This window comes from Danio rerio, chromosome 9 (genome assembly GCF_049306965.1).
Source record: "Danio rerio strain Tuebingen ecotype United States chromosome 9, GRCz12tu, whole genome shotgun sequence".
In the NCBI taxonomy this organism is placed as follows: Eukaryota; Metazoa; Chordata; class Actinopteri; order Cypriniformes; family Danionidae; genus Danio; species Danio rerio.
Genome location: NC_133184.1, coordinates 53,898,609 through 53,924,014, shown reverse-complemented (window position 1 = coordinate 53,924,014; position 25,406 = coordinate 53,898,609). Strand labels below are relative to the sequence as shown.

General features: G+C 37.4%; 1 protein-coding gene across 25 annotated transcripts in view; it reads right to left on the bottom strand.

Moving 5' to 3' along the window:
* Nucleotides 1–25,406, bottom strand: part of baz2bb (bromodomain adjacent to zinc finger domain, 2Bb) — a 131,997-nt gene that overhangs the window by 39,851 nt on the left and 66,740 nt on the right. For 11 of the 25 annotated variants that reach the window (XM_073913255.1, XM_073913265.1, XM_073913262.1 and 8 more), the window contains 13 exons: nt 20,455–20,598; nt 19,987–20,123; nt 17,806–18,009; nt 12,428–12,793; nt 9,836–10,238; nt 7,869–8,123; nt 5,212–5,266; nt 3,970–4,078; nt 3,763–3,864; nt 2,694–2,901; nt 1,026–1,118; nt 889–950; nt 594–659 (listed from right to left, as the gene is read on the bottom strand). In XM_073913255.1, the coding sequence (XP_073769356.1) occupies nt 594–659; nt 889–950; nt 1,026–1,118; nt 2,694–2,901; nt 3,763–3,864; nt 3,970–4,078; nt 5,212–5,266; nt 7,869–8,123; nt 9,836–10,238; nt 12,428–12,793; nt 17,806–18,009; nt 19,987–20,123; nt 20,455–20,598 (2,204 nt within the window). The remainder of the gene's footprint in view (nt 1–593; nt 660–888; nt 951–1,025; nt 1,119–2,693; nt 2,902–3,762; nt 3,865–3,969; nt 4,079–5,211; nt 5,267–7,868; nt 8,124–9,835; nt 10,239–12,427; nt 12,794–17,805; nt 18,010–19,986; nt 20,124–20,454; nt 20,599–25,406) is intronic. The other 14 variants (XM_073913272.1, XM_073913276.1, XM_073913269.1 and 11 more) reach the window with 3 other exon arrangements.

The window sequence follows — 25,406 nt, the reverse complement described above, 5'->3', positions numbered from 1 at the left end:
CATTCGCGTGGGTTTCCTCCGGGTGCTCCGGTTTCCCCCACAGTCCAAACACATGCGGTACAGGTGAATTGGGTAGGCTAGATTGTCCGTAGTGTATGAGTGTTTGTGTGAATGCGTGTGTGGATGTTGTGTGAATGTGGGTTGGACCTGGAAGGGCATCAGCTGCATAAGAACTTGCTGCATAAGTTGGCGGTTCATTACGCTGTGGCGACCCCAGATTAATAAAGGGACTAAGCCGAAAAGAAAATGAATGAATGAATGAATGAATTTATATAATTTAAAAAAAATGATTTTATAAACAAAACATTTAGACCCATGTTTATTCAAACTATTTCACAACTTTTATAATAAAAAGTGATCAAAGCTGACAACTTTTCCATCAAAATATTAGGTTTGCATACATATTATTTACTGTATAACACAATTACCCTAAATGTAAATGTTTGGACTGTATATGCTTATCAAGGCAAGTCACTGGACAACAGTGGTGTGTTCTGTAGCGAATAATAATAATAATAATTTTAGGGGGCTAATAATATTGACCTTAGCAGTTTGTATGCTCTTTAAATATGAATACATTTATATATATATACCTCCAAAACCTGTCGAGCTCGTAGTTCCTTCTCCATTCGGACCTGCTGGATTCTCCTGAACTTTTCCTGTAGTAGGTGGGAATGAGAAATTATGATCTGCATTTTAATTTGCAATGATGAATTTTTAAGTCTCAAGCATGTTATGCATCAACTAAAATTAGCATTAGAGTTCAAGGCTGATCTTAAACGGATAGTTCACCCAAAAATGAAAATTCTGTCATCATATCCTCGTCCTCCACTTATTTATTTATTATTATGCTTGAAACAGTCTGAGAAGGCATGGCTGATTTCTGACCTGTTGTTTGAGGATCTTCATTTGCTCCTTGTGTTTGCGCCGCTCTTCTGCTGCCATGATTGCTGGAGATGAAACGATGATCAGGTTTTAAAAAAATGTTCAAGATACCAGTAACGTGTGTAAAAGCTCCGGCTCACCTTGCTGTCTCCTGGCCTCTTTTGCTGCTCGTGCCAGAGCTTGTTTCTCCAGTTTCCGCATCAGCTTCATCTGAGCCACCTGACGTGCAATTTCTGACAAATAAAGCAGAGATTAGTAATGATCCATCAACCTACAGCTCAGCAGACAAAAAAATAAGATCACTATAAAATATAGAAATTAAACAAAAGATATTTTTTAAAACATGGAATCAAACTGGGCCTTTTACTGGTAATGCTGATTTGTAACTCCTCATGGGCTGGATTGGTGAATGCTGGGTTGTGGAGCCCACTTTTTTTGTTCTTATGCTTTCTGGGTGAAATTGTATTATAAATTATGAAATAGCATTTGTACTCCTTCTGTTCTAGTTAATGTTATTGTTTTTTATTTTCTTATGCCAAAAGATATACACTCACTGGCCACATTATTAGGTACACCTAGCTAGTACCGGGTTGGACCCCCTTTTGCCTTCAGAACTGCCTTAATCCCTCATGGCTTAGATTCAACAAGATACTGGAAATATTCCTCAGAGATTTTGCTCCATATTGGCATGATAGCATCACGCAGTTGCTGCAGATTTGTCAGCTGCACATCCATGATGTGAATCTCCCACTCCAAAACATTCCAAAGGTGCTCTATTGGATTGAATTCTGGTGACTGTGGAGGCCATTTGAGTACAGTGAACTCATTGTCATGTTCAAGAAACCAGTCTGAGATGACTTTATGACATGGTGCGTTATCCTGCTGGAAGTAGCCATCAGAAGATGGGAACACTGTGGTCATAAAGGGATGGACATGGTCAGCAACAATACTCAGGCGTTGACATGATGCTCAATTGGTACTAATGAGCCCAAAGTGTGTCAAGAAAATATCCCCCACACCATTACACCACCACCACCAGCCTGAAACGTTGATCTCTTTTGCTATCCATTCTCTGTAAACCCTAGAGATGGTAATGCATGAAAATCCCAGTAGATCAGAAAAATACTCAGACCAACCCGTCTGGCCCCAACAACAGTTGGACAAGTATAATAATAAAGTGGCCGGTAATTGCTATATACTGTATATATATATATATATATATATATATATATATATATATATATATATATATATATATATATATATATATATATATATATATATATATATATATATAGCAATTTAAAGACATTTCAAGGTTAATTAGGCTAACTAGGCAAGGGTTACTAGACTAGGGTAAATAGCCAAGTTATTGGAGAACAGTGATTTGTTTTTAAGTTGCTTGTACTAGAGTAAATCAAAAGTAAACCAATGCAATAGCACAGTGTTTCTCTAGTTTGTAAATTTAATTTACAATTATTATTACTATTTGGGAAAATTATGTAATGATAGTTATCATATTATCAGCCAGTCCTAAAACCACCTCTTTGTGCCGATTCTTAGCTGTTAAACACTGAAAAAACAGTGTAGAAAAAATGTACAATGCTACAATATTTCATAATTAATGTCAAAGCAGTACCCTGCCTTATTACTTTCTTTCCTTTTATGTATACTTAATATTTTTACTTATTTGTATTTTATTTTTATAGTATGCATATATTTTTATAGAACATAAATGTATATGTGTGAAACAGGTTTTGTTTGTTTGATGTCTGTAAAAAAATGAAAAAGTTAAAAGCTTTTTGTACCCTGGGCCTCCAGTTTGCGTAGTATTTTAGCTTCAGAGTTGCTGAGATGATCAGCTTCAGTGTCGTCCGCCGCTCTGCCTTTTTTGCGGGACTGAACTGGGTCACCTGCGGGACCGCCTGATGAGTTCTTTTGACGACCCCGACGACCTTCCATCGCTAGGATACGAGGGATGACCTCTTCCTCTTTCAACAAGCACCACTGCAACCCCTGGAGATGACAACAACAATTTACCAACTCAATTTGTATTTTCATTATTATTCTTGCCGTAAATTGAAGAAATTATAAAATATAATATAATGCATATTTTTATTTATGGCATGTCAGCTACTTAACGCTTTTTTCATGGCAAGAATATTTCAATTATAAATATACAATTAAAAACAACAAACAATTGAATACATAATTTAAATAAGATTTTTAGCGTTAATACAAAATAATAATCATATATATATATATATATATATATATATATGATAACAACAACAAATGATAACAACAAGAAAAAAAATATATATAATAAATTATAATAATAATAACAACAACAAAAAAATCTGATTATTATTATTATTATTATTTTGTCAGCTTCTTAACGCTATTTTCATGGCAAAAATATTTCAATCATAAATATACAATTAAAAACAAAAAACAATTAAATACATAATTTAAATAAGATTTTAAGCGTTAATACATAATAATAATTATATATATATATATATATATATATATATATATATATATATATATATATATATATATATATAAACAATAACAACAACAAATGATAAAAACAACAAAAATACATATATATAATAAATAATAATAATAATAACAACAACAAAAACATCTGATTATTATTATTTTTTTATAATAATAGGAAATAAATACAAAAACAACAAAGCTAAACAGAATAAAACAAGTCCTGCTTTTTGGGGGAAAAAATCATTATTATTATTATTATTACTATTATTATTGTTTATTGTTTTATTATAAAACTGTGAAAAAATAAATCAAATCACCAGTCAATTGTTAAAGCAGTCTTAAAAGTCTGTTGAAATGACATGAAATTACCTGTGGTCCATCTCTGGCTTCATAGAAGTCTCCAACCTTTATTTTAGCACTGAAGCTGAAATGATCGCGTGTAATGTCACTTATTCCATTTCTGGTCAGATACTGTGAGGAGTGAGAAGCAAAGATAAATAAAGCTGCATCAAAACGAGTCTATATATCTAACAAATACAGACAGATTTGAACTTTTAGGTGTTTTTTTTTTCTTGCCTTGATGACATCCGGGTACTGTCTGAGTTTTCTACCACATGGAGCGAAATACGCCACTTCTCCACGCAAATGGCCAGATATGCTGTTGATGCGTGTCTCTCTCTGCCACCTGCACACAGAAAAAGCTTTCATTAATAAGCAAGATGCATTAATCATGCATAAATAAAATATATAAGTAATCTATAAGTAATCTATAAGCTATAAGTAAGTAATCCACAGGCTGATCTGATCTAAGCATGTTTGTCCAACTATTTGTTATTAGCAATTTTCCATTTAGCCACTTTATTGCTGTAATTGTTTAGCACTAGGCGACACGGTGGCTCAGTGGTTAGCACTGTCACCTCACAGCAAGAAGGTTGCTGGTTCGAGTCCTGGCTGGGTCAGTTCTGTGCATGTTCTCCTCGTGTTGGTGTGGGTTTCCCAGACAGTCCAAACACATGCGCTATAGGTGAATTGAATAAACTAAATTGGCCGTGGTGTATGTGTCTGTGTGTAAATGTGAATGCTGAAATAGTTGGCGGTTCATTCCGCTGTGGCAACCTCTGATGAAAAAAGGGAGTAAGCCAAAGGAAAACGACTAAATGAATACATAATGATATACAGTGATAAAACATAGTAAAACAGCAATGGCTCCAGGGGTTAATAAAGGTCTCCTTTAGAGAATCCAAGCATTTTTGTAATTAAAACTAGACAAGAGTGTTTGTTTGTGTCTTATTACTTGCAACTTCATGTTTGTTGCGACTGTGCTTGCGTTTCACACCTAAAAGCTAGAAAAACCCTCTCCTGTCCAGCTGGTGGCACTAATGCAGCAAAAAATGAACCTCAAAAGAAGAAAATGATGAATGTTACACAAAACAGTTTTAAATATGGATATTTTCCCAAGAAAAATGCATGGATTTGCTACAAGAGGCCTTCATTAACCTTCTGGAGCTGCGTGAGACATTTGTTATTATGGATGGATGCACTGTATAGGACATATTTTGGATTACTGCTAAAAATAAACCAACTGTTGCCCTTTTAAAGCAAGAAAAGCCCAAAATAATAATAAAAAACTCTCATTGCATTCAACTGAAAACAGAAACTCATCTACACCTCTGTGCCTTGAGGGTGAGTAAATTGAGGGTGGGATAGTTTACATTTTCTAACCCTTAAAGGTTATTGTAAATATAATGCAAAAAACAAAATAAAAGTGAATTGAAATGTGAAGGTATGACAGCAATAATCCTAAAAGTAAGAACTCACCCATATTCTAGAGGTTTTCGTAATGCAGATTCATCTGTGACTCTTCTTCTTTTACCTAGAGACAGATCAACAAATATATAAATCGCAAGAAACAAGTACACAATAAATATAGTAATACTGAGAATTAACAATACATTCCAGTCGATTATATTTTAAAGTGTCATTTATTTCTGTCACACAAAGTTCAACTTTAAGCTTAATCCTTCAATTTAACACAAGCAGCAACCTCCCACTCTCCCTCGTGAAGCAAATACGGAAGTAACTAATATAGAGCACATTTCTATTGAGCTCACTGTTAGAATGGCCAACTTTACAGTAGAAAAAAATGTGTTTACAGCCTGGTACAAAGATCGATTTTGATTCATATAGCTAATATTACCCTCCATGACAACTGTAAAAAAATTAAGGGTGTGGCCACTTAAATGACAGCTAAGTCTCGCTGGTCTCAGCAGTCACTTCACCTCAGCTGATTCCGGCTGATTAGCCGCTGAACCAGGCCCGTGCAGAGACTCTCCCTGTCCAAAGGGCATGTGCAGGAGAAAATTTTTAAAGAGCGAAGGGGGGGGGTTGTGTCGTGGGGGCACTTTTGATCATTTTGGAAGGGCACTTTCTATCCAAGACTAAAAGGGGCATGTGCACTGCACAGGTTGAGCCCTATGTGTGCATGTGCCAGTGCTGAACTCTGCATTTTCATCATATTTTTGTTGCCTTTTATGTTTCTTTACACAGTCAGTTGCTTTTTTGAATTATTTCCTACAATTATCAGATAATATGACATGCTGTGTGCACTTAATTGTGCTCATAAAACATTCAAATGGCCTCTATTTGTCAGGTGAGTGAAATAATATACTTATACCATCTCTATGCTCAGTGGCTCAATGTATTAAAGCAGTGTTTTTAAAAGTCTAAACACTTTATTGATAAAGTGTACAACCAAGCACATGTGGTCAGAACACAAACGAGTAGCAGGTAATGAAGCATTGTTTCAGCTACATTCATTCTTCCATGGCGGGGCGCCACGACCAAATTCATCCTGCAACGGCTACATTACATCTTCTTATTCAAAACATTTTTTTTTTATTAGCGGGTAATAATTGCACCAAAACCTATTAAAAGATGAGTGAATTATAACAGAGCGAACTTCTCTGTAACTGTAGTAGCACTGTGCATTATTTATTTACCCTGTTAAGGTTACGTGCTGACAGACTGAGGCCAGCAAACACGACATATAGCCGTTTCACTTTACTTCAGGATGCATTAATATCGCTCCGTAGGTCTATTAGAGACATTCAGAAATATTTCTAGCAAATCTAATAAATGCTGAAGACATACTCGTTACATAAACGCACTAAATCACACTTTAGGAGCATTTATTTTAGAGCGCACAAGATCTGCGCGCTCTTGAAGCGGCTTATATTTGAGGGCGTGCAAGAAGTTTTGTGCACGATCAGAGGAAATCTGCGCGCAAGCAAAGAGATCCGCATGCTGTAGGTTATTACATAAATACGATCTCGACTTCTAATACTGCGCTCACGACATTTGTCATTGAAATAACGCCGCAGGTAGTTGGTAGATCTGTGTCAAAAAAACCCTGCCGCCACAGTTGGAAAAAATCCTGGAGTAAACACTGTGAAGCATTAAGCGTTTCTCCCAAAGAAAAGCCTGGGTAAGCAAAATGCTAGCAGGCACCTGTAGCTCCACTCACGTTCCGCCTCTTTGCCCTTATTTGGTATCCCCTGGTTGGTGCGATGACGCGCGAAAAAATGGCGAAGGATGGCCACGCCTACTTGTAGCTTCTTTTGCGTTCTTCAGAAACCTATGGGTAACGTCACGCATACTAAGTCCATATCTTTTACAGTCTATGGTTGAACATGACGTCATTATTGGTGTAATGTTTTTGTATAAACTTTTTCTAAATTCTTTGATTGTTAAAAGTAAAAAAAAAAACAGCATTCATTTTTTATTCATTCAATCATTTTCCTTTGGCTTAGTCTCTTATTTCTTAGGGGTCACCACAGCAGAGTGAACCACCAACTATTCCGGCATATATTTTACGCAGGGAATGCACTTCCAGCCGCAACCCAGTACTGGGACACACGCATAAACTCTCACATTCAAACACACACACACATACACAACGGTGAATTTAGTTCAATTTGTGTGTGTAAATGAGTGTGTATGGGAGTTTCACAGTACTGGGTTGCGGCTGGAAGGCTATTCGCTGGATAAAACATAAGCCGGAATAGTTGGCGGTTCATACCACTGTGGTAACCGAAGGAAAATGAATGAATTTGTTAAAAATATTCTCTTGGTCTCTTCTAATTTTAATATTTGGACGAGTAGATGACAAACAAAGTTAATGCAAACCACAAATAAAGGCTAAATTCAACCAGGCAGTGCAAATGGCATTAAATGTATGGTAAACTTGCAGTATTCACCTCAATTGCATCTTCTGCTCATAAAACAAATGTGTGCAAAGCAAAAAAAAAAAAACATCCTGCAAATAATCTGGAGCAAGTGTTGCGATGTTCTCTTTGTATTTGGTGTGAATCAAGCATAAGAGTCCTCTTTCAAAACATTAAAATAATAGTAATTATCCTGCACTTTTGGCCAGTACTGTATTTGCACCATTGCCGTCGAAATGAAGTAATCACTACCTGGGGGTGTGGTCACACTGTAAGGCGAGAACGATGAATTGTGATTGGCTGAATTCCCAGAGCTGGTCACAATGGTGGGCGTGGCTGCGATGGAGGTCTTATGAACTTGCAGATTGAGCGGGGTGGGGCTAGTGTTGTAGGAGGAGTCTAGCACAGATGCTGAGGATTTGCTGCGTTTGAGTGGCGCTCTGTCCGTTTCTACATCTGTGTCCAGCTCTTCATCGTCAGAATCACTCTCTAAGTTGCTGTCAGAGTCTAGAAGAAAATAATATGAAATTGTTTACAGTTTTTCTTAATAAGACAGACTATATTAAGCACCTTCACACCAATAAACAGAAGAAAATCTGTTAATTGTCCACAACTCATCACTTATGAAACAACTTTAATTGACCTAATTGTGTCATTCATCACACATTGTATGGCAGATGGCGGGGTGCATTGAATGGCAGAGGGGTGTTGCGGATAAACGACGAAAGTGAGGGGGTGGGGGGGTGAACAGAGGACAGGGGAGGAGGGTATTTGAGGAGGAGGATCGGTTAAATCAGGTACCGGATCAGATATATATATATATATATATATATATATATATATATATATATATATATATATATATATATATATATATAGTGCAATTCAGTGTGCAAATATATTTATTTAAATAAATAATATAATGTAGCAAAAAAACAAAAACAATTATTAAACAATATTTAATTTTTTTAACTCATTAAGCAATTAGCTATTCGACTTTTAACATACACTCACAGGCCATTTTATTAGGTACACCTGTCAAACTGCTCGTTAATGCAAATTTCTAACCAGCCAATCACATGGCAGCAACTCAATGCATTTAGGCATGTAGACATGATCAAGAAGATCTGCTGCAGTTCAAACAGAGCATCAGAATGGGGAAGGAAGGGGATTTAAGAGACTCTTAATGTGGCATGGTTGTTAGTGTCAGACAGGCTGGTCTGAGTATTTCAGAAACTGCAGAAAAGCATCTCTGAATGCACAACACGTCCAACCTTGAGGAAGATGGGCAACTGCAGAAGACCACACCAGGCGCTAATCATCTCAGACTGGATGCTTGAACATGACAATGAGTTCACGGTACTCAAATGGCCTCCACAGTCCCCAGACTCAATCCAATAGAGCACCTTTGGGATGTGGTGGAACGGGAGATTGACATCATGGATGTGCAGCCGACAAATCTGCAGCAACTGTGTGATGCTATCATGTGAATATGGAGAAAAATCTCTGGGGAATATGTCTAGTACCTTGTTGAATCTGTGCCATGAAGGATTAATGGCATTAAATAAAGGATTCCAAAACAGTACTATAAGGTGTACCTAATAAAGTGGCCAGTGAGTGTATGGATCGTCTTTTAAATATCAACTAAGTCAAAGAATCTTGCATGAAAAATACAATTATTAAAATGTACTATTAAAGGGCCAATACAGACTAGTGAGGACATTTTTAATGTTGAGAGAAGTAACAAAAGGTAACACTTTATGGTCCAACACTTTTGATGGTCCATTTGAGTATTAATAGACTGTCTGCTTAATATCTGCTGATACTGCTCCTTCAACAGACATTTAACTGACTTTAAGAAACTTTGCAAGTACATGTCAACTTACACTAACCCTAACCCCAACCCCAACCTTACAGTCTACTTATAATCTATTGAGAATTAGCTGGCATGTAGATGCAATGCAACTTAAATTCAACAAACAGACCATCAAAATAAAGTGTGACCTAAGAGAATGATTCCAAACACAGTTTGTAATTTAGTTCCTATTTTGTATTTTTTATTCACCCTCCTGTGGAATTTAAAACCTTTTAAACATTTCCCAAAGGGCTTTTTTAACAAAAAAATTTAAACACATTTTAATTTAATGTAATTACAAACTTATAATTTCACCTTCAAATGTTTTATAACCGGACCCTGAATAATTAAACGTCCCACTGACCTGAAACACTGTCATCTGAAGCGTCATTTCCATCCTCGTCCTCCATTAACGAGTCATCAGAGTCTTTATTATTCATGAGCTCAGACTCCGCCCCAATAATGCTCTCCGCCAATGAGATTCTCTCCCTCTTTATAATCCTCTGTCCTGTTTTTTGGCCAGGTTTGGGTAAAGCAGAGCTGCGTGTTGTAGTACTGAGATTAATAGGACTGCTAATTGCTGGATTTGTGGCTTTCAGCAGTGGTTTATGGGAGCGAGGGTTAGTAATGAGGGCGAGAGGAGCCTCCTGTACTTCACCAGGATGATGATGATTATTCTCGGTAGGAAGAGTTTTGAGGAATGGATTGCTGCATGGAAGATTTTGGATTCTCTGTACTTCATTTTTCAGATCCTGAGGTAGCGAGGGCTGATAGGAAAGAGAGATGCTGTTATTTATTTGAGCTGTCAATCAGTGAATGCTGCCTTCATACGCATGAATACTGGAACACATATGAAAGTAATATCTTGCTGAATTTATTATATTGCACAAAATTGTTCTCATAATAAAGTGTGGAACTGAATTATGCAAATTGTAAAGACTTACTGATCAAATAAGGTTTTAAAAGATTATATTTTATCTGCAAAGTTGCAGTGATGTTGTGAAATATTATTGCAATCTACAATTATTGTTTTGTGTCTGGATATATTTAAAAATGTAATTATTTATGTGATTCAAAGCCTCATTTTTTATTATCATTACTCCAGCCTTTAGCGTCAAATCATTCTTCAGAAATCATTTTAATATGATCTGATTATTAAAACATTCATTATTATTATGAAAATTGACAGTTGTGTTGGTTCATATTTACCATTTTTCTAGATTCTACAATAAATAAAGAATTAATGTAAGAATTAAATAAATGAATAAATAAATAAAATAAAAAAATAAATAAATATATATATATATATATATATATATATATATATATATATATATATATATATATATATATATATATATATATATATATAAGAATAAAATAAAAATAAATAAAATAAATAATATAAAAATAAATAAATAAAAATTATTTTAAAAAAAAGATAAATAAATAAATGAATAATAATAAAAAATAAAAATAAATAAATACAAATATTTAAATAAACGAATGAATAAAAAATAAATAAATAAACAAACAAAACTAAAACAAATAATAAATAAATAAAACTAAAAAGAAACAAACAAACAAATAAAAACAAATTATTAACATAAATTAATGGAAAATTATTGCAAATTGAGACTTTATTTTACATTAGGTTTGCACTTTCTTTCTGTGCTTGAATGTTAAAATGACCCTTCTATGATTTTTTTAGCCACAGCAATGATTGACAACTTGAGTTTAAGACCCCTGAAATACCACAATCGCACACACACACGCACGCACGCACGCACGCACGCACGCACGCACGCACGCACGCACGCACGCACGCACGCACGCACGCACGCACGCACGCACGCACGCACGCACGCACGCACGCACACACACACACACACACACACACACACACACACACACACACACACACACACACACAACATATACAATAGTCACTAATTACTTTAGTTAAATAGTAACTGATAATGTAGCTTTTTTAACAGTTAAAGTTATTATACAGCAGGGAAAATAAGTATTGAACACGTCACCATTTATCTCAGAAAACATATTTCTAAAGGTGTCGTTGACTTGATATTTTCACTAGATGTTGGTAACAACCAAAGAAATCCATATATACAAAGAAAACTAAACTAATTAGTTTACAAATGAAGTAATGTGTAATAAAATGAAATGATGCAGGAAAAAGATATTGAACACATGAAGAAAGGGAGGTGTAGAAAGGTGTAGTGAAAGCCCAGACAGCAGCTTAAATCTCTCAGTAGTTCTTCAGCAACCCTCTGGCCCTCCTCAGTGTAAATGAATATCAGCTGCTTCAGTCCAACATCTACATTAGCAGGAGGATGAAGATGAAACCAGGGTGGACATTTCAGCAAGACAATGATCCAAAACACAGCCAAGGAGACTCTCAGATGCTTTCAGAGAAACAAAATCAAGCTGTAGAATGGCCCAGCCAATCACCTGACTCCAATCCAATTGAAAACACAAAATAAAGATCAGATTTGATAGACGAGACCCACAGGAGCATCAAGATTTTGACACTCAAGTCTGGGTAAAACTGACACCTGAGAAATGCATAAGGCTTCATTCTCTATATGAGAGGCGTCTTTAAGCTGCAACACCAAAACAGCCTTTAATATAAAGTGTTAAACACATTTCAGTAGTTCAGCAGTTTCTCTTTCTGTCATTTCATTGTTATTACACACAACTCGGATCCAGATTTGTTTGTTTTGTTTTATTTGTATGTTTGTATTGTTTGGGTTTTTACCAAAATCTTCTTAAGTTCCGTGTCAAAAGCTCCTTCAGGAATATTATTCCCAGGAAAAAACATGACGTGTTCAATACTTATTTTCCCCACTGTTAACCTGCAGCTATATAGTATATAGGAAATGTCTATGTGTACATGTTCAATGAAGTTTTCTTTCCATCTCTCTGTTTCAATCACCTGTTTGCTGAAGTGGTGAAGGCTCAGGCTGAGGTTATTCCTGGATCCGCAGGCCGGAGGTGTAGGAGAGGAACACACAGACGGTGTTTTTGCTGTAGGGCTAGAAGCGGCTTGTTTAGGAGGTGATGGCTGCAGGTCAGTGTTTGAGTCTTTATGGGACGGGGTGTCTCTGTGTCTCGTCACTAGAGCCAGTGGTTTAGCACTGACTGCTAACCCTGTGGGCTGAATGACACTGGTGTGTTTGCTTGACTCTTCTGTGGGTCTGAAGGCCTGGATGTGTTTCGACAGCTTTAATGAACTCTGAAGATCCTGTGTTTGCTTCCCTAAAGTGTGGTAGTTCTGCTTCCTGTCTGTGTGCATTTCATCCTGGGCAAGCAAAATATATACTGTTTTATTAAAAAAATAAAATAATAATAACAATAATAATAATACATATATACACACACACACACACACACACACACACACACACACACACACACACACACACACACACACACACACACACACACACACACACACACACATACATACATACATACATATATATATATATATATATATATATATATATATACACACACACACACACACACACACACACACACATATACACACACATATATACATATTATACACACACAACAGTTCTGTCTGGTTTTTGAATCTGATTGGCTGATAGCTGTGTGACATTCTGCGATATCATCAGGGATGCTCATTTTAGCTAATGTTGCTAAGCGACAACCGCCACTCGTTAATTGGATATTAACGGTTAACTGGTCAAATTAATGTAAAATTAAAAAAAAAAATATTTCCGTGTCTATTTTGTGTCTGACACATTAAATATTGCATTTTAAAATACTGATTTCTTTTAACATGCTCTTCTTTTAACATATTAATAACAGAAAATAACAAAACAGCATCACGCACCTGCAGTGTTTCCAATAGCATAGAAAAACAGAATGAACTAAATAAAATGAATAAAATAAATTGGCCTTCCCTAAATTATTTTCACTTAATTGATTAATTTAGATTACAGAATGATAACACTGACTGAAGCTTTTTTAAGAACCGGCATAGGCTGTTTTTTTCCAATCATATGTTTTTATTCTTCCGTCAAATAAAAATAGCAGACTTCCTCAAATTGCTCGCTCCACGGAAAATATGCATTTATTTAATGCCCCGCTGTTATTTTTATATCACAAAACCATTTTACATTTTTAATAGAAATCATTATTTTTAAGAATATGGGCCCTATAATAAACCCGCAATGGGGCGCGAGGCGCAGCGCAATACTTGTTTGGTAGTTTCAGCTTGACGCAAGAGTCGTTTTGAGGCGTTGCGCCACGCTGTTTAATTAGCAAATGCATTTGCGCTCATATGTGCGCCCATAGGCGTTCTGGTCTAAAAAGGGAGGCGTTCTGAGGCGCACTGCTGGCGCGTTGCTATTTTAAGAAACTATAATAGATTTATCATTAGACCAAAACAAACCCGGTCGAAAGTCCAGCGCAGAGTTGCGCCTCGCTTACACACTGCTTAATAGCCTACACACAAGATGTAGAGCAATAGCAAATATCTTTACATATAAAAAAATTCAAATATTAAGAATAGGGCTATATTTAAAGGATTAAAATATTACAAAACATATTATTTTCTAGCCTACATAAATTTAAAAACCACTGTTTTTTAACTTCTTCACCTCGCGAGGCTTTATCATTTCATTAATGACAATTAACTTTTGTATAATGTTATTATTATTAGCAGTATTATTAATTATATCCATATTTATAATTTTTTTATTAAAAACAAGCTTAGATTTGCCCACCTGCAGGTTTTAGACCATATGGGGCACAGCATGTGTTTTAGGATATAACTCAGGTTTTTGAGCACACTTCGTTATTATTGTTCATTTATTTGTTTGCTGGAAATTAGAACTGAATTTAGAAATAGTTTTGAAACGAATATTTGCGCTTAACAAACAAAATTATTTATTAATAGGCTAATTGATGTCTGTGCGTAAAGGTTTCCCTATCCAAGAGCGAAAGTGAAAGTAGTTCCATTATCTCTCATTTTCACTCAGTAGATGCTCTGTTTAACTGTTTTATGTAAAAAAAAAAAAAAAAAAAAAAAAAAAAAAAAACTGTTAACTGTTTGCTTGTGAAATGCTCAGTTTTTCCACTTCCACTTACTTTACGTCATGTAAATAGCAAATGCGCTTATGGCGCGACGCAGCTGGCTCTTAAAGGTAATGGGAGACGAGACTCTGATTGGTTTATTCTCAAAACACACCTATAACTCATTAAGAAAATAAACTCAACCCTTTTAGACCATGCGCCATGGCACAAAGTGGATTTTCCCATCCTAAATTAGCAAATATGGATTCTGTCACACCCTGAAAGTGTTTGGGCCCTGCACTTTGCCATTTTGCGCATTGACCGTCAAAATAGAGCCCTATGTCTTGATATGTGGTTTCCTCTCTCACTCGCGGTTCAAATGCGCGCGCTGCGTAATGAAAAGACAATGACAACGCGCGCATATGTTGACTTTTTGTAAACAGTTTTGTTGTTTAAATATGATATTGTATTAATGTGCATACATGCTTTATAAGCTGTAAAATGAAAGCTAAAGCCTATTTGTTGTGCTTATGACGCAGACCCAGGAGGCCATCAGCATCAGCGCTGGTTTGGCATCAACTCGTCTGAATCAAACAGCAATATTCTTCTTCCATTTTGCTTCTTTTGCAAATATGTCTGTAGGCACATGTGGTCATACGTTATCGTCCCACGAGTTAACAAATGTGAGTTGCAATTGCACATTAAGGGGCCGATCACAGCAAACGCGCTTTCCCATTTCAGAAAGGTGAGGCGCACACACTGACTTTTATGCCTCTTTTTTATGTCACTAGAAAATGACTGAATCAGCTGGGTATTGATCGTGCAAGAGTGTTGCTGTCTATGTTGTTACAATTGTAACATTCAAGATTTGTAATTTCATACATCTCTGGATAACTTGAAACAGCGAGCACTAGTCTCTCCTACATCTCCTACAAGTTCTCAGTAGTTGTCTTGACGACACACACACTGCTGCTCTAAGATGAGCCGTGTGCAAAACACTTGCGGCTTTTAGTAAACTATTCAAAAGATGCCCCTCTTAACGCAAAAAAGTGCAATCAATCGGTCCCTTATGCAGCCAAACTCTAAAAATATATAAAATATTATTTTTTAATCTTTTAACTGATACCATTAATCGGTTACAAACGCACCCTTTCGGTGTAATAATAATCATCACTAATCAGAACTCATACAGCCTCTTCACCCTTGTGTATTACTCTGCCCATTTACTGTAGAGTGACAGCAGATCAATAAACTCACTACAGTTTGACAAATATTCCTGCTGTTGGGCAACATAATGTACTTTTGAGGCTTTTTTAGTCGAGAATGTAGTTGTTTAGATTGCAACTATGCAGTTTATTAAGAAGGATAGTGCTTATATTAAATATAATTTTGGAGCATTGGCGGCCATCAGCCTGTCATACTGAGCAGAGCAAAGACGGTTAATATGTGTAGACTGATGGCACTTCATGCCCTTCAGCCTTATAGTCTTAAACTGTGAGCAAATCTCCTGTTTTGTCATCACTTTAGACATTACGCTAGAGAATCATTCAAACACTAGCTCTAAAATGACTTTTGTGCTTCTGCTGTTCTGACGTCAGCTGCAGATGTGAATGAATGGCGGAAGAAAGTAGTTCCTCATGTAAAAGGGTTTTTGAGACTCCTTGTTTGATTTTCTTTTTTATATACATGATTATACCGTTCAACTGATGTATAAATGCAATATAACACTCGTAGCAGTGTGAAATGGCTGTATATCATCACTGGTGGGACACTAAGGGTGCTTTCACACTTGGTTCATTTGCCTGGACCGTACCCAAGTTCGATTGTTTCCCCTTGCCACCTCCTCGGTTGGTTTGTGTTCACACTGTCTTTTTTCCTTCTGAACCCCGGTACGCTTACGTCATCGAGCTGCTGTTTTGTTTATGGCCGTTGCTAGGTGATGGTCACGAAAGCAAGCACCGAAATGGAAAGACGTCCGCACATCGCGGTCATTCTGCTTTAACTGAAGCTTTTGGTTTTGGACATACAGAAAGCGACTCAAGCAGACATTTTCACTGTGTATCACTGTGTTTGCCCTGGCTCAGTCCCGCACGTGTTACCAAGGTACGAAACGTGACACAGTCACACACAAACACAAACTAACGTTATGAAAACAATAGTTCGTTTTACAGTTGGCGGTTTACTTCCGTTGTTTGGTACGATTGCATTCACATAAGAAGTGATCATACCAGAGTTCGCATTATCCGTACTCCAGACCACCTCTTTCAGGCGGACTCAGGTATTGTTCACGGGTGCGCACTCGAGTTTAGAAGACACGTTCACACTAGCTTAACGTACCATACTATAGTCAAAAAAATGAAACCGGGTGCGGTCCAAAAGTGCTAGTGTGAAAGCACCCTAAAACACTTGGACTGTGGCCTCGTGCCAACGCACGTCTCCCACCAGTGCCGATATACAGTCATATCACATTGCTATTCATGTGATATTGCATTTATACAACAAATAATAGTGGATGTAATAAAATCATATAAATGTTTAATACACATTTACAAACGTTGTTCACCATTGCGTTTAAAATAGATTATTAATATCTTGGCATTTTTTGTTGTAAACTACATGGTTTTCTTTAATGTGGCTCATTAATATTCAAGTGTTGCTTTAAAGGTTACTTGAACACCATTAATGTGTTTTAAATGATTTTTATTAAATTAATATCATTAAACTTCTAATATATTTTCAGATTTTATTATACAGTAATTTTATGATATTTAATTCTATTTGTAATATACTGGAAACACTTTCCAAAAGGGTTCATTTAGTTTACACAACCTATAGCTCCATGTTGCAATAAGCAAAACACTTTGTACAGTATTTATTATGTTTTGTTAATATTTGTAAATAAAAATATTGTTTAACATTATTTCATGCTAGTTCATTGCACCTTTCATTACAAGTTAAATATTAATAATAATAAAAATAATGATGATGATGATGATGATGATAATCGTGATAATAAGGATAATAATAAGGATGATAATAATATAAAATGATTCTGACTTTAATAATGATTAATTATTATTTGTTTTGATAGTATTATTTCATTGGAAGTTTTTGGGAACTAAATCTTAACAAATGAAACTTTAATATAAACTGATGACCTGCTTTTTTAGTACTTTATTTTAAACAGCTTTAGGTTCTAATTTGCATTCATATTTTATTTAGTTTTTAGTTTAGTTTTGGCTAATAAAACAAAACCACACATACCTTGCGGATAGCTTTCTGCTCTTTTCCACACTTTTCAGAGTCCACACTGTCATCACTCTGATCATCATCTTCCTCATCATCATCATCTTCATCCTCCAGGTCATCAGAGTCTGAACTGCTGAGGGCATCAGTGGAGATGTCAGAGCTGGAAGCTGATTGGCTGTCGCTGTTGATGGAGACGCCTGACGATTTACTGCACAGCTTCTGCCAGGAAGAGCAGAGTTAAGGTTATTGCACACTAAATTACAATTTTTGTACGGAATTTTCACGTTAAAAAACAAATTCACACAGCCTGCAAAACTTTTGTCCATCATTAAAAAAATCAAATCAAGTTTGGTTTTTCAGTATTAAGTAAACTTTACATTTTGGAATAATTCAGCAGAGATCTTTAAAGGTTCAGGACACCCTGGAGAACTTTTTTTTTTATATTAACAGATTTGTGTGTGTTGAGCATCAGTTAAGGCAATGTTAGCACCTGTCAGCTTTAATTGTGGGGAAAACTGGATCATTTTGAGCTTTTGTCAGGTAATTTCAGCTTCCGGGTTTAAAATGATTTTTGGGGCGGGATCAAAATCAGCGACGTAGCACAGTACTGCAAGTGCAATGATGACGCGTCGGTTTCTCATTATTATTCATAGCAGAGTTTTCTTATCCTATGAGAAGAGCCGGCTGCTTAATTATTCATGAGACCTGCCAGACCTGCCAGAGTCAAGCCCGAGCTGTGAGACACGGACCCACGGCACACAGTATTTAGCCGTTCATGAAGGCTCATATGCGTTTGTTTCCATGATCCACGGGGTTTGTTGCATGTTGTCCCCCGCGATCTTGTCAGGGCCGATCATACAGCAAAGCTGTGTGCTGCAAGCATTTCTGTCGGGAGAGCAGCACGAGAATTGGAGCATGGCGGACGCTGTCTTTTATCAGGAGTTCGTTCACATTCAGACACATCACCGTGCTGCTGTGTTCGCCTAAATCCTCCAGATTACCAGCAGGGCTAATGGTTAAAATAGACAGGTCAGGAGACCTGCTGCACTGAGTCTGCTGGATACGGGGATTGAGGGAGAAGTCCTCATTTATAGTGTTTACATGAACACACTTATCTTTATAATGATATAAATTGTGGTTATGTGTATATGAAATTACAAATAACAAATGTAGCAGGGCATTAAATCACTGTTCATTTCTTTGCATTTTAACTTTGTGAACTATAAACTCATGCGTCTCCTCACAGTTTGTGTCACGGATTTTGTGAGCTAACTGACAACAACAGTTGTTCGCTCACCTTCTCCCCTGCTGGCCACGCCCACTCCTGCCCGATGCTTGCGGAGCTCCACGCCCATTAATCATGCATGTTTTGAAAAAATTCTGAAGTAGACTTTAACCGAAAGTGGGGGGTGTCATGGCCCTTTAAGGAGACCTCTCCTTCCTCTCTATGCAGTTTTCGATGAACACACTATGTAGCCTATTCCTCTTTCCTTTTCAACTTTGGAGAAGAGACAGGAGAACAAAGCATCATTGCCATCATCGGACCCAGTGTGCAAAGTTTGTGTACATGACAATTTTTTTTCAGACCTTTAACATGTCTCTAAAACAGATACAAGACAAAAAAAAAAATTAACTCACCTATTAAAGATGTAACAAATTTTCTCAAAACAGCAAATAAATAACAATAAAAATAACAAAACAGACCTATTGACCTTATTCTCCGCAGACGAGCGGGCGCAGCCATTTGAATCTTTTTGGCACGAGACTTCCGGTCTCATTCACTTCCATTCATTTTTAGACATTAAAAACTGCTCGTTTCGCTGTTTGATGTTGCAAACTGATATTTCCTTGTTATATTATTCTACTTGGTCTGTGTAGTCATGCAAACATTTGTTTGTAGAGCAAGTAGTTTGACCGTTTTTTGCCGTTTATTATTCCTTGTCATTTCTCCCATAGGCGACTGAAACGGAAGTTCTAAGACAATCGCGAAAACAGGCGCACTTCCGCATTTTAGAATAAGGTCAATAGTAAAACAAATAAATAGATTACTGTGTGTGAGAGCAAGGAAAGTTAAACTCAAGTAAGGCTCTGATGTAAGTAAAAATGCTGAGGCAATGCGCTCATGCCGTCCATGTGATTTTAGACATCCATACATGCCTACATCAAAAATTTACTGAAGAAATGATTAACAAATACCTTTTTGTCTTTTGTTGTGTGTTTGGTTTTGTCCTCTTGCTGGTGGAGTGCTGGTTTTGAGCTGGTTTTCTTACTCTGATCTGGAGAAGGTGTGGAGGAGGTCGAGCTCCAGTTTGCTTTTCCATTGGTATTCAGCCCTGCTCCACAAAATATCAACCATCAAACATGTATGTTTTCAGTTACATATGTTTGCATCAATTTAGAGATTTAAATAATAATTTTGTCATTTTAATCAGTGGCAGGAACGGGCTTTCATTAATATAATATACACTATTGTCATAAATGAAATGTTTATAACTAGACTCCAGCTATTTTCAGATGAAATATAAAAGCAATGTTTCTTCATCAGTATTTATGCAAAATGCATCTTCTGAAATAGGATTTTCTATAGTATAATGTGGATCTTCTGTCATGTTTGCAGCACAATAAACACAAACACATAATGCATATGAGTGGTATCTGATGAACCTTTGTTAGGGGACTGTCTGGCGGTGGGAGACTGGAGGAGGGTCTGCTCCTGGTTCAGAGACGGTGTTGTAAATAACGCTGGTAAACCCAGAAGATGAGGAAAAAAGGCTGCTGATCCCTGAACATCTGCTGAACGCCACCAATCTGAACAAGCAGACCAACATATGAAGTTAGCATTACATAAGACTCAAACCTCTTCTTATGTAAAGGCTCACACAAGATTCAGATTTTTAACTTTTTCTCTTTTTTTTATGATCTTTAAAATAAAGATTTTTTCAAGGAGACCTATTTTTTAAGGTGTGAAACAAGTCTCTGACACTTTTAGAGTGTGAGTGTGAAGTTTTGGCTCAAAATACCACACAAATAATACTTTATAACTCTCTGAATCTGACTCTTTTAGACTTTGATTCAAATTGTGGTGTTTTGGTGAGTCACTTTGAATTCATATGAGATTGTTTCGAAAGAGGGCGGAGCTAGCAACATCTCTGCATCGGCAGAATCAAAACATTATCCGTGTGAAACTGAAATGTGTGTGTCAGTGTGTGAGAATGCATCAGTCTATAGAGACTCCTGTCACTGTTCATTTGTGCTTCATTTAAAACTCCACATTTATAAGCCTCTTAGTCTGAGCTGACATTATCTTCAGCAGATCAAAACTCTAATGGCGGATGACGGCTTCTCAATCAGGGCTGTTTATGCAAATGAGGTAGAGATGGTCACTAGTGGGCGGGGCTTTCCCGCCTCTGATGACACGTATTAAGAGAGAATGTCAATCAAAGTGTTTCTGCAGACTGTTTTTTATAAGTGTGACTAAATAAAATAGAATTAATACATTTTTACCATTAAAGGTTGGCTATATTCACACACTGTTGCCACACAGCCACTTATAAAAGTGATCTTTTAGCTTAGTACAGTGGTTCTCAAAGTTTTTTCACCAAGTACCACCTCAGAAAAGAATTGTCTCTCCAAGTACCACCATAATGAGCAGTACTGAAATACAGCAGCATAGTAGGACCGATGAAGCAGCTACAGCACTGCACAGTTCAAAAACGAGGCAGATTAAATCCTACTATTAAGAATATTTATTATTGTCCGCCACTTTAAACATTATAAATAGTTGAAACATTAACACTGTACTGTGCTTAAAAAAAAAAAAAAAAAATATATATATATATATATATATATATATATATATATATATATATATATATATATATATATATATAATTTATATAAATTTAAAATACATATTTATAATAAATAAAATGATTTTAAAAGTTAAAAATGAAAGGTTACTGTTCTTAAAAAGAAAAAAATAGAAAAAAAACTCCTGTACTTTAATGTAAAGTATTAACATAAAGTAGCCAATTAATCAACACCTGGAAATTTTGACTAGATCTCAGAAATATAGGCTATATGTCATCATATTCATATATAAATAATTTTTGTTAATTTTTGAAATGTTTCCCAGAGATGGGTTGCGGCTGGAAGGGCATCCGCTGCGTAAAAACTAGCTTGATAAGTTTACATTTACATTTACATTTAGTCATTTAGCAGACGCTTTTATCCAAAGCGACTTACAAATGAGGACAAGGAAGCAATTTACACAACTAAGAGCAACAATGAATAAGTGCTGTAGGCAAGTTTCAGGTCTGTAAAGTCTAAGAAGGGAAGTATTAGTAGTTTTTTTTTTTTTTTTTTTTTTTTTGTACAGTTAGTGTGATATTCAAAGAGGCAATTGCAGATTAGGAAGGGAAGTGGAGACTAAATAGTTGAGTTTTTAGTCGTTTCTTGAAAATAGCGAGTGACTCTGCAGTTCTGATGCAGTTAGGGAGTTCATTCCACCAACTGGGCAGATTGAGCGTGAGAGTTCGCGAAAGTGATTTTTTCCCTCTTTGGGATGGAACCCCGAGGCGACGTTCATTCACAGAACGCAAGTTTCTGGAGGGCACATAGATCTGCAGAAGTGAGTGCAGATAAGAAGGTGCTAGGCCAGAAGTCACTTTGTAGGCAAACATCAGAGTTTTGAATTTGATGCGAGCAGCAACTGGCAGCCAGTGCAAATGGGTGAGCAGCGGAGTGACATGTGCTCGTTTAGGTTCATTGAAGACGACTCGTGCTGCTGCATTCTGGAGCAGTTGAAGAGGCTTGATAGAGTTAGCTGGAAGCCCGGCTAGTAGAGAGTTGCAGTAATCCAGTTTGGAGAGAACAAGAGCTTGAACAAGGAGTTGAGCTGCATGTTCAGATAAGAAGGGTCGGATCTTTCTGATGTTATAGAGTGCAAATCTGCACGATCGAGCAGTTCTAGAAATGTGGTCAGAGAAGTTTAATTGGTCATCAATCGTTACTCCAAGGCTTTTCACCATTTTGGATGCAGTAATGGTTGCCCCATCCATCTGGATTGAAAAGTTATGGTGTAGAGTCGGGTTGGCAGAAACTACAAGCATTTCCGTTTTTGCGAGGTTCAGCTGAAGATGATGATCTTTCATCCAGTGTGAAATATCCAACAGGCAGGCTGAGATACGAGCTGGAACCGAGGGATCATCAGGATGAAAAGAGAGGTATAGCTGGGTATCATCAGCATAGCAGTGGTAGGAGAATCCATGTCTCTGGATGACTGGTCCTAGAGATGATGTGTAGATGGAGAAGAGAAGTGGCCCAAGAACAGAGCCTTGAGGTACCCCAGTGTTTAGATGCTGTAGGTTGGACACCTCTCCTCTCCAAGACACCCTGAATGACCTGTCAGAGAGGTAAGATCTGAACCATTGTATAACAGTGCCCGCAACGCCCAGTGACTCGAGCGTAGATAGCAGGATCTGGTGGTTGACAGTGTCAAAAGCAGCTGACAAGTCCAGCAAAATGAGGACTGATGATTTAGAGTCTGCTTTAGCCAGTCTGAGATCCTCCACGACCGAGAGCAGGGCAGTCTCAGTTGAGTGGCCTTTCTTAAAGCCGGATTGCTTGTTGTCCATGAGATTGTTTTGAGTAAGAAAGTCCAGAACTTGATTGAACACTACTTTCTCCAGAATCTTGGCCATGAATGGAAGCAGGGATACTGGTCTGTAGTTTTCAAGTAGCGTATAGTCCAGGTTGGGTTTCTTTAGCAGTGGGGTTACCCTAGCCTGCTTAAATGTAGTGGGGAATAAACCAGAGTCAAGAGATGTGTTAATTATGTGAGTCAGTGTTGGTATGACTGCAGGAGAGATGGCTTGCAAGAGATGAGAGGGAATGGGATCGAGTGGACAGGTGGTTGCATGGCTAAATAGCACAAGTTTGGACACCTCAGACTCAGAGAGCTGAGAAAAAGAGGTGAGTGTGTGTGGTGTTGGTGTTGTATCTTGCGTGTTTGTTGTAGGTGCAGCAAATTGAGCACTGATTTTTGCAGTTTTGGTGCAGAAGAATGTAGCAAAGTCATCAGTAGTAAGTGTGGAGGATGCGGGTGGAGGAGGAGGATAGAGGAGGGAGGAAAATGTTTTAAAAAGTAGGCGAGGATTAGTGGCATTGTTGATTTTCAGACGGTAATACGTCTGCTTTGCAGAAGTAACCTCAGCTGAGAAAGAGGACAGAAGAGTTTGGTATGTTAAGAGATGTGCAGGATTTTTAGTTTTCCGCCAAATTCTCTCCGCAGCCCGAAGTTTTGAGCGATGCTCACGGAGAGCATCGGAGAGCCAGGGTGCAGGAGGACTGGCACGGGCTGGCCTGGATGCAAGAGGACATAATTGGTCTAGACATGATGCTAGTGTGGAGCAGAGTGTATTAGTGGCACTGTTCGAATCAAGTGCAGTGAGTTTGCGAGATGGAGGAAGAGAGTCTGAAACAATGGTGGATAGTCTATTGAGTGAGAGAGATCGTAGGTTTCTGCGAAAGGTAACCAGTGTTGGAGTGTGTGGCGGCTCAGGAGTAATGTGGATGTTGAGAGACAGAAGGAAATGATCAGATATTTGTAGTGGAGTTACTATTGTTTGATCAGTGAAGCAGTGTCGTGCGTAAATAAGGTCTAGCTGATTACCTGATTTGTGGGTAGCAGAAGTAGGTGCTCTTTTTAGGTCAAAAGAGGCAAGCAAAGTCTGAAAGTCTGCAGCTTGCGGTTTGTCAACGTAAATGTTGAAGTCACTTAGCACCAATAAGGGAGTGGCAAAATTAGAAAAAGATGAGAGAAGAACATCCAGTTCATCTAGGAAGTGACCTAATTTACCTGGTGGGCGGTAGATGACAACCACATTTATGTAGAAGGGGTGGATAATGGTGACTGCATGGAATTCAAAGGAGCTGATTGTTGGCAGGGACGGTATCAGAGTAAATTTCCATTCTTTGGAAATTAGTAGTCCAGTCCCACCCCCTCTCCCTGTCTGACGAGGAGTGTGGGAAAAAGAGAAATTAGCAGAAAGAGTAGCATGTGTAGCAGTGTCCTCCGGCCTCAACCAGGTCTCAGTTAGAGCCATGAGATTATAGTCAGAATATGTAGCTATGGAGGTAATAAAATCAGCCTTGTTAACAGCTGATTGACAATTCCAGAGGCCCACGGAGAGAGAGAGTTGTGAAATAGTAGATACATGTATTGAACGAAGGTTGTGAGGATTACGCCTGCAGCGTACCTCCCGTGTTTTGCGAGTGTTAGTAACAACAGGAATTAGAAAACACATAATAAAAGTGCACTGACAACAAAAAATAAGTGTAAAGTAAAACAAAACAGTAAAGTACTCAAGTGCTTTGTCGGTGTCTTTGCTCGGTGGAGTCGCGCAGGTAGAGTCGATGGTCTTTACCCTCGTCGGTCTTCACACGAGGCGGTCTTCACACGAGGCTGCCGCGAACGCTGCCGCGGTGAACTAGTTGTTTATATAACCCCAAAGCACTAGCTGCTGAATTCAGCTGGACACGCCTCGAGAGTCAAAACAAGGGCCGAAACCGAGGCGGACGACGCGAAACCGCGTCTGCGTTCGCTACACAAGCTC